Source organism: Sinocyclocheilus grahami, unplaced genomic scaffold (assembly GCF_001515645.1).
Source record: "Sinocyclocheilus grahami isolate Dianchi unplaced genomic scaffold, SAMN03320097.WGS_v1.1 scaffold250.1, whole genome shotgun sequence".
Classification (NCBI taxonomy): Eukaryota; Metazoa; Chordata; class Actinopteri; order Cypriniformes; family Cyprinidae; genus Sinocyclocheilus; species Sinocyclocheilus grahami.
This window is the reverse complement of record NW_015505429.1, coordinates 656,211-667,088: the sequence shown is the minus strand read 5'-3', so window position 1 is coordinate 667,088 and position 10,878 is coordinate 656,211. Positions and strand designations below refer to the sequence as shown.

General features: G+C 34.5%; 1 protein-coding gene across 1 annotated transcript in view; it reads left to right on the top strand.

Moving 5' to 3' along the window:
• LOC107598350 (glycine receptor subunit alphaZ1-like) overlaps positions 1–10,878 on the top strand; it is an 87,580-nt gene that overhangs the window by 31,530 nt on the left and 45,172 nt on the right. Inside the window, exon 2 of the mRNA XM_016289660.1 lies at positions 937–1,061. Coding sequence (XP_016145146.1) covers positions 937–1,061 — 125 coding nt within the window. The remainder of the gene's footprint in view (positions 1–936; positions 1,062–10,878) is intronic.

The following is a 10,878-nucleotide window of genomic DNA, read 5'->3' as shown; positions in this document are numbered from 1 at the left end:
AGAAATAGAATAGAGTGCAAGTGTTAGAGACCGGTAGTCAACAAGTACCGTTAGGGAAAGTTGAAAAGAACTGTGAAGAGTTTTATAGATTATTAGAATAAATGAAAGAAAACAAGTAGATTGAATAGAAATAGAATCAAGTGCCTGTGTTAGAGGGTCAAGTTTTTTTTTATAAAAATAAAAGTAGATAGAATAGAAATAGAGTGCAAGTGTTAGAGGGTCGAATTTGTATAATAAATAAAAGAAAACAAGTAGATTGAATAGAAATAGAATAGAGTGCAAGTGTTAGAGGGTCAAGCTTTTTTATATACAATAAATAAAAGAAAACAAGTAGATATAATAGAAATAGAATCGAGTGCCTGTGTCAGAGGGTCAAGTTTTTTAATAAAAAGAAAAGTAAATCGAATAGAAATAGAATAGAGAGTGCAAGTGTTAGAGGGGCAATCATTTTTATATACAATAAATAAAATAAAACAAGTGGATATAATATAAATGGAATAGAGTGCCGGGCCAGCCAGTGTTAGAGGGTCAAGTTTTTTTAATAAAAAGAAAAGTAGATCGAACAGAAATAGAATAGAGTGCAAGTGTTAGAGACCGGTAGTCAACAAGTACCGTTAGGGAAAGTTGAAAAGAACTTTGAAGAGTTTTATAGATTATTAGAATAAATGTGTGTCTTTAGCTGTTTCTTGAAGATGGCTAAAGACTCGGCTGCTTGGATTGAGTTGGGCAGGTCATTCCACCAGCAGGGAACAGTTAAGGTATGATGATGAGCATATAATGTAACGTCAGCTTGAAATGAAAAAGTGACTTGAGTCAGAGATTTCCGTTTGCCTCAGGGCAGAGAATGTAATAATTAAAAAAAATAAAAAATATCATAATGCATAACGGTTGTCCCCTTCTGTTCTTTAACGCACCTGTCTTTGTCCCAATCCACAGCTTGGCAGCGTCCCAACAAGCAGCAGCTCGGAAAGCTGCCACCCCAATGCCTCCGTCAGAATTCCTGGACAAGCTTATGGGAAAAGTGTCCGGTTATGATGCAAGAATCAGACCTAATTTCAAAGGTAGGTGCATCCACCAAGACACTGCTGGATGTCACAGGAATGTAACCAAGCACTAAAAGCAATTTCAGTGCAAAAATATATACGATAAGTACGTTGATTATTTGTCAATAAATAGAAACAAGTGATATATTGTTATAATAATCCATCTTGTTTCCACTAACATTTTAAAATTCTGATTTCAAATAACATGCGATTCAAAGCTACTCCCAAAATGTAATTATTCACTCCAAATGTTATAGTTATCAAAGAACAGCAGCCTGCTGGATACATCAGTGCATTTACTAAGGATAAATTGTACAGTCGTTATATTAAGAAACCTGCTCCCAAGCTGGCTACATTCCTGTTTAAGGTCCATGATCTTGAATCATTATCCTGAGTGAATGTCTATGGTGGTACTCGTTATCCTATATATTATAGTGTGTGACGTGTGCTGGCAATGTTAGAAATAGCCACTGCAAGATACATGTCAGAGGTTTCCTTATATTCAACATTATATTAATGTCAGTCATTGCAAATTATAGTCTGCCTGTTCCTTAGCTATTCTTGGAAATACACTTTTTTTCTTTCAAAGGCATATCAGTAAAAAAATCAGTTTTAAATGCAACATTTGCTTTTAATACACATAGCAATTGCAGTGTAACTAAACAATAATACTAAAACAAAAAATTTATTTTAAAAACACTATTTTGGACATTGTGTACATATAAATGCCCTACAAGATTAAATGGTAGGTTTTTTTTTTTCTCTCTTTTTTTTTCAGCGTTGTGTCAAAAAATTGTATATGTTCACTGCTAATGTATTATGCTTGTGTATATTATATATATTCAATTCAAATTGAATATTGACCCCCCCCAAAAAATGTTTGAATCTGTATTGTTTATTAGAGCCGAATGTATTAGATGTTTGATATTTTGCATGTAAGTTGACCTGTAACACTTTATAATAAATTTAGCAAGCAACATAATATTATATTATATAGTGCTTATCAAATCATTATTGTGCATTGAAATATGAACTACTGATTCGTTAAGCTTTATATAAAGGTTGAATTATTGATTCATGAAAATTATTATAAAGTGTTCCCTTTGACCGAGATATGTTTAATGTAATGCAGACACTTATACGAAGTAAAAAAATCTGAAAATGTGTACAGTTTATATGTGTACAGTCTCACTCTTCCTTTGAAACTATAGGTAGGTAAAAGCATTACTGAATGATAGAAATATTACAGTAATGTATCCTGAGACTTTGTCCAGACTGTTAAACCTGCTTGAGCGCTTAAATGGCAGAGGGCCCTGTCTGATTTTGAGGCCTTGCATCTTAACCTTGCTCGTGGCAACAGATTTATTTATTTTATTTATTTACTTATTTCTGTTGACAGTCAGTGCTGTGATATGGTGAATGAAATCTTAAATTTTGCTGTTTGCTGAGTTTTGCTGCAACCTTGTTTATGGTGAATGGCGTCATATTGCGGAGTTGGCTGATTGTTTTCTCACTTACATTTACCCTGAAGTAGCAGATATTTCAACGTCGCAAACTCCGCATTGCCTTTATGCTTTCGATGTGTAATTGAATCCCTAGTTGCCAGAAATCAAAACTCATTATGTAATTCATTCAGTTCATTTCATGAGGGCACATGGGCCTTGTGGTCACATGACCAGACCAGACATTATGAAATACAAAGGTTCGTCACGGCTGTCAGGTCAAGTGTGTAACTGCACTCTGAGCCGGAAGCTCACGTGTCCTCGGCCAGCTTTCTCTGCACCGCTATAGACAGCAACAGAAATAGAATGGAGTGCAAGTGTTAGAGGGTCAAATTTGTATAATAAATAAAAGAAAACAAGTAGATTGAATAGAAATAGAATCGAGTGCCTGTGTTAGAGGGTCAAGTTTTTTTAATAAAAAAAAGTAGATAGAATAGAAATAGAGTGCAAGTGTTAGAGGGTCCAATTTTCATAATAAATAAAAGAAAACGAGTAGATTGAATAGAAATAGAATAGAGTGCAAGTGTTAGAGGGTCAAGCTTTTTTATATACAATAAATAAAAGAAAACAAGTAGATATAATAGAAATAGAATCGAGTGCCTGTGTTAGAGGGTCAAGTTTTTTTAATAAAAAAAAGTAGATAGAATAGAAATAGAGTGCAAGTGTTAGAGGGTCCAATTTTCATAATAAATAAAAGAAAACGAGTAGATTGAATAGAAATAGAATAGAGTGCAAGTGTTAGAGGGTCAAATTTTCATAATAAATAAAAGAAAACGAGTAGATTGAATAGAAATAGAATAGAGTGCAAGTGTTAGAGGGTCAAATTTGTATAATAAATAAAAGAAAACAAGTAGATTGAATAGAAATAGAATCGAGTGCCTGTGTTAGAGGGTCAAGTTTTTTTTTTTTTTAAAGAAAAGTAGATAGAATAGAAATAGAGTGCAAGTGTTAGAGGGTCGAATTTGTATAATAAATAAAAGAAAACAAGTAGATTGAATAGAAATAGAATCGAGTGCCTGTGTTAGAGGGTCAAGTTTTTTTTTTTTTTAAAGAGTAGATTGAATAGAAATAGAATAGAGTGCAAGTGTTAGAGGGTCAAGCTTTTTTATATACAATAAATAAAAGAAAACAAGTAGATATAATAGAAATAGAATTGAGTGCCTGTGTTAGAGGGTCAAGTTTTTTAATAAAAAGAAAAGTAGATAGAATAGAAATAGAATAGAGTGCAAGTGTTAGAGGATCAAGCTTTTTTATATACAATAAATAAAAGAAAACAAGTAGATATAATAGAAATATAATCGAGTGCCTGTGTTAGAGGGTCAAGTTTTTTTATAAAAAGAAAAGTAGATTGAATAGAAATAGAATAGAGTACAAGTGTTAGAGGGTCATTTTTAATACATAAAAAGAAAAGTAGATCGAATAGAAATAGAATAGAGAGTGCAATCTTTTTTATATACAATAAATAAAATAAAACAAGTAGATATAATATAAATGGAATAGAGTGCCGGGCCAGTCAGTGTTAGAGTTTTTTTAATAAAAAGAAAAGTAGATAGAATAGAAATAGAATAGAGTGCAAGTGTTAGAGGGTCAATTTTTTAATAAATAAAAAGGAAAGTAGATAGAATGGAAATAGAATAGAGAGTGCAGGTGTTAGAGGGTCAAGTGTAGATGGAAGAGATGTCACCACCTTAGAATTACAAGGTTCTATCTGCATTCTGAGCAGTTTTGAGATTTAGAGCTTCAAAGTTTTTGGATTCCATATATTTTTTTAATCTAAATCTATTTTGAATCTATTTTTGAGTGAGTTTTCATGATGTCACTAGATTGGATTTGAGTGCTGTTTTCAATTAATTAATTTGAAAATTCTATAATATTATAATTCTATTCTTTTTAAAAAATTGTCCCTTTTAGACTTGCACTCTATTCATTTACTGATTGTTTTCTTAAAAAAAAAAAAGTAACACTAGTTTTTCTAATCTTTTTGTATTCTTTTTATTTATTATTAACAAAAGCAAAAAAAAGTAATCTAACACTAGCTTGCCCTATTCTTTTACCATTCTATCTGTTTTCTTTTTATTTATTATATAATTTTAAAAAATTACTACGTGTACTGCATTGAGCTAGCTGAGACTTGTTATAGCACTTGCATATCATTGCTCTTTTGTTGATTTTGATTGTTTCCATTGTCCTCATTTGTAAGTCGCTTTGGACAAAAGCGTCAGCTAAATGTAAATGTAAATGTAAATGTAAACGTTTTGTTTTCTAAATAAAAAATCCCAAAATGTACACAACTTCAAAAAAATCATACTATGTAAATAAATTGTCACAGAATAAGAATGTGAATAATTAAATTTTGACAAAAATGTCAGACAGAACCTTATAATTCCAAGGTGACAATGTGTCTTTAGCTGTTTCTTGAAGATGGCTAAAGACTCGGCTGCTTGGATTGAGTTGGGCAGGTCATTCCACCAGCAGGGAACAGTTAGATTGAATAGAAATAGAATAGAGTGCAAGTGTTAGAGGGTCAAGCTTTTTTATATACAATAAATAAAAGAAAACAAGTAGATATAATAGAAATATAATCGAGTGCCTGTGTTAGAGGGTCAAGTTTTTTAATAAAAAGAAAAGTAGATAGAATAGAATAGAGTGCTAGTGTTAGAGGGTCAATTTTTAATACATAAAAAGAAAAGTAGATGGAATAGGAATAGAAATAGAATAGAGAGTGCAAGTGCTAGAGGGTCAAGCTTTTTTATATACAATAAGTAAAAGAAAACAAGTAGATATAATTGAAATAGAATAGAGTGCCGGACCTACCGGTGTTAGAGGGTCAAGTTTTTTAATAAAAAGAAAAGTAGATAGAATAGAAATAGAATAGAGTGCAAGTGTTAGAGGGTCAATCTTTAGTAAAAAGAAAAAGTTGATAGAATAGAAATAGAATAGTGTGCAAGTGGTAGATGGTCAATTTTTAATAAATAATAAGACAGCATCCCTAAAAATCATGCAGCAAGTGGCTTGACAGCATCTCTCCATAAGTTCAGGAGGAAAAAGCCGAAAGAGAACATTTAAAGGGTCCTACGCTCCTGCGCAAACAGCATGTGATTTTTTACAGCTCATGGTGAGGAGGAGTTCACCTCCTCTGATTGCTCAGCCTCTCCTGCAAATGTGATCATACAGTGAAAAAAGGGAGTGAAAAAGATAAGAATCGCCTGAAGCAACGAATGTGCTGGCATGAAGAATTTACACTGATCGTGACTGGGGCTCACTGTGGGAAATCCTTCCAACTGATTTAGTTGGGACCATTTGAAATGGAAAGGCATATTTGGGGCACCCCATGCAGCAAGAACTGGGAGAGATATATTTTCAGATCTTTCACGTGTATCTTTTCAGTCAATGAATTATGCAAGATTGTATTTTAAGGCTAAAGTGTGTAATTTTTTTACATTTGGTAACACTTTACAATAAGGTTTAATTCATTAATATTAGTTAATTAGTTATCATGAGCTAACAATGAACAATACAGGATTTATTAATCCAGGTTTATGCTGATTTCTATATACACATTTAAGAAGTTGTATAAATGAACATGATTATGAATAAATATGAATTAACAATGATTGTTAGTACAGTATATTTACACATACAAAACATGTAAAAGTTGTTTTTTATGTTTTTGAAAGAATTATCTAATGCTCACCAAGGCTGCCTCAAAAATACAGTAAAAACTGTAATATTGTGAAATATTATTATAATTAAAAAAGTTTTCTATTGAAATATATAGTAAAATATAATTTATTCCATGCAAAGCTGAATTTTCAGCATCATTACTCCAGTCTTCAGTGTCACATGATCCTTCAGAAATCATTCTGATATGCTGATTTGCAGCTCAAGAAACATTTCTGATTATCAATGTCGAAAACAGTTATGCTTCTTAATACTGGATGGAAATTGTCAGGAGAAATATTTATTTTGTAACATGGATTTACTGTCACTTTTTCTAAATGTAATATTGCCCTTTCTAAATAGAAGTATTAATTTTATTATAACTATTAATTAAAAAGTAAATAAATAAAATGTACATAATAATAATAAATCTTACTGAACCCAAATTTTTAAATGGTAGTGCATATTTCAGTTATTATATATTTTTTTTAAGTTTGCTATTTTAATTTCATGATGCCTGATGCATTAGCTAATGTTAACCAATTTAACCTTGCTGATAAGTATTACCATACTTTCTCCTATACCAGTTTCATATGCATTTCCCCCTAAAATATCCATATTGTATGCATATAAAATGCATCCTGACCAGCTCAACATAGGGCTGTGAATCGGTGGTTTGGACTATCTGTCTGTTTGACTGATAGCGAACTGGAGGGAAACCTGTTTGAAAACTGATTTATTTTTTCAAATTTCGTTTGGTACCACAGATATTACACATTTTAGCTTTGACCATAAGTTTTTCAAATCATCTTCCCTCGAACAGACCATTTGGTAGCGCTCGCTGACAGATTAAAGTGCTGCGTTAAACAAATTGTGGACGTGTGAACCTGAGAGGAGCGGGACTGTTCGTCCGCAGACAGGCCGCTAGCTTGAGCTGTAATCTGCGGCCGCCAGTGATGAATGATTTGGAGCACAGCTGCGCCTCCCATACCCACGTTAACCTTGTCCCTTCTCATCAGTCACAGTGAGGCCGACAGCCACGAGGTGCTACAGATTCCGCCCAAATAGCACAATCATCACTGCTTACGGTTTCTCATAGACTGACCGTCTTCCTCCCGCCCCGTTTCCAATGAGCTGCCACCACGCATTATAGTAATGATCAGTGCAATGCTTTCTGATTACTGTGTCACTTTGCTTTTGAATGGGTTTGATGAGACAAGTGTACATTTGTAAATATACAATCTGCTGCCGTATATTTACTGATTGCTTTTTTCTTTTCTTTTTCCTGTATGTCTCTGTTACCTCTTTGCATCTCCTCCTCACTCATGTAAATTGCAGAAGCGAAGCCTTATTAGCTGGTGGAGCTTGATGTTAATTCGGTGCTATCAGCACATGCTTAATGGGGCTTTAATAGGATTAATGGGAATTCTCTAATGAGTCGGGGTGCAGCGTTCACATACAAACTGCAATGGTGAACCTACTGATGCTTTTCACTCGGTTTAAATGATGACAGATGACTGAAATCCTGATCAAGAGTGTTTCTTATGCGATGTCTGGATAACTTATCTGCCGTCTTGAGAGAGCAGCGGAATGTATGTTCCTGCCACAATCTGCTTTAAGAGGCCGCTATAAACGATTTGTAAGCTTTCATAGATGCTATGAACTGTATTTCCACCATGGGGGTATCGCGCTAGATAATTACATTTTTCTCTCATGGGTAGAGAGAGAAGGCAGTGCGTCGATGTGAGCCTCGAGAAACATCGCAACAGAACAATCAAATGACACCGAGATGGAGCAAGGTTAGATGTGATTTTAATTTTTCATACACGTTTTAGCTCATCGCCTGCAAATTGTTCCAATTCTCACAGGGCCGCAGAGACGATCATGCATGGAAATTTAATTTGAAAACTTCTGTTATTCGCATTTGAACTTGAGGGTGCAACTCCAGGGCGATTTATCACTGTCTGCACACGGGGAAAAAAGCATTTACTTTGAAACAATTTTCACTCAGAAATTGCTTATAAATTTGACAAATAATTACAAAGAAACAGCACGTTGCACAGTGAATTAAACGTGGAGCTTTAAAGCCTGAAATAGTAAATTGGTATCAAACATACGCAAATATCGGTTTTGTTTTATATACAATTTTTACAGAATTCAATTGAGATTGGCTTTAGATAATTGTTAATATTTAGTTATCAGTGCAGTTAATCAATTTATTGTTTCACTTCCAGATCGGTTTTCAATAGAAGACTGAAATACTATTTTCTTATAAAACATACTCCAGTAATCTTTTTTTATATACAGTTTTTACAGTGCAAGAGGGTTCAATAGAGATTGGCTTTAGATAATCCGAACGTGGAGCTTTAAAGCCTGAAATAGTAAATTGGTATCAAACATACGCAAATATCGGTTTTGTTTTATATACAATTTTTACAGAATTCAATTGAGATTGGCTTTAGATAATTGTTAATATTTAGTTATCAGTGCAGTTAATAAATTTATTGTTTCACTTCCAGATCGGTTTTCAATAGAAGACTGAAATACTATTTTCTTATAAAACATACTCCAGTAATCTTTTTTTATATACAGTTTTTACAGTGCAAGAGGGTTCAATAGAGATTGGCTTTAGATAATCCGTTTTTAATGACGTCACACGCATGTGGTGGAGTAATAACTTCTGCTAATTAATTGATTTGAGATCTCTGTGAGATGGTGCTGTATTGAACATGGCACCTGATGGCAAATTTACTATTGTTTTGTTCCCTGTCATTTTGCTTTATTTGATGTTAGATTCATCGCTGGTTTCCTCTTACGTCATACTCCGGGGTTCCCTTAGGCATTTATGCACGTGCGCACTCTTCAAAAATGGCGCTTATTAAGGATGCGCTAATAAATCGATTAAAATGTATATATATTTAAATTGAATTGAAGATATAGATTGGTGGAGAGCTGTAGTTCCTACCACATAAGTTTGCGACGCTGTTTGCGAATGTTCGTTTGAACTATGGTTTCGGGAAACACCGAATCGTTGAACTATGTTGATAACGAGGGAACTTGCGACCATAGTTGGCTAACGATGCTTTTGGGAAACGCACCCCAGATTGGATTTCAATGAAAAGTATAAAATGTGTTTTTTTAAGCCATTTAATATGCCTTTTTCTTCTCTGACCACTCTCAATATTAGCCCTGTATGATTGGTGATGTAAATGCACCGACAGAAGTGGGCTTCTCTAAAATATTTGCCGCTAATGTCATTTATCTAAGAGCTTTAGATGGGATAATCAATGCCGGGTCATGGGGACTGGGAATTGAATGGGTAACGTAGCTTTTTTCACAAAGGATAAGTATCTTGGGAAGTCCTGGATTATGCCGACGTCTGCGTTATTGGTGAACATGCAGTGGGGCTGAAGAAGAACGGCCTGATTTTGAAGTCCCTAAATCACTCATCTACTCTCATGTGTGTATGTTAATTAGGATCCATTGGATGAGTGATTTCTGTTTAGGGTAACGCACAAATGACGACCACCCGCAGTGCTGTTGCCTCATCAGAATAGACTGTACTGCATTCGCTGTGGCTCATTACTGTACACGATTTCTGTGGTCACACATGTGCATGGTAGGAGCATCTTTATCCTTGTGATTACCATACAGAACTGCACAAGAGATGCACTGTTGTTGTAGCTTCTGTATGGTTCTGATGAACATCACAAGAGAAAACTGACTGGTATATAGTGCACTGTGACCTGCCGTATGTTTTCTAGATTGAACATTAGGGAAAATGCCCCAAATTGGTTCTCTTTGTAAAAGCGGGAGCTGTTTTGTAATTCCCAAAGTAAGTTCCCATTCCTTTTGTATTGCACAATCCTGCAACCCAATGCCAGGCAAATCAATTCAATCTACAAAATTACACAAAAAAAAAAAGATGTTTTTACAGTTTGTGCAAAACTCAAAGTGAAGCCAGTTTGACGTGTAGTCTTAGCATTTTCCCTCTCTCTAGTGTATTGCATCTATTAGTGCATTTTGCCTCCCATGACAGATATGCATTGCAACCCCCATCCTTTCTTTCATTTCAGTGCTTTGCCTCTTGACCTGCCAGCTCTGAAGTTTTGGACGAATAAGTGCATCCCTCCTTACCTGCTCTTGCCCTTAGTATGCCCTTAGCATCCAATATTCCCTGCCACACACTTCAACGCACAAAGTGTTGGCAAGTGTAAAGTAGGGATGCTCCGATCCACCTTTTTCGCCTCCGATACCGATTCCGATACCTAGGGTTCGGTATTGGCCGATACCGATACCGATCCGATACCAGTGAAGTTTTTTTCCCTCATTTAAATAAATGTAGAATTTATATATCTCTGTGTGTGGAACTGATAATCATTCTTTCACAATCTACTAGATACAGAATACTTCATTATAAAGAAAAATAAAATAAACAAATATGAAAAAATATAGGTCTATGTATATTTCTTTTCTTTTATTATATTGTCTTTCAGATGAGATGTTAAACCGAGGTCCTGACTCCCTGTGGTCATTAAAAAAAATCCCATGGCACTTCTCATAAAGAGTAGGGGTGTAACCCCGGTGTCCTAGCCAAATTGCCCCCCTGGCCTTTGTCAATCATGGCCTCCAAATAATCCCCAACCACTTGATTGGCTCTATGACTCTCTCTC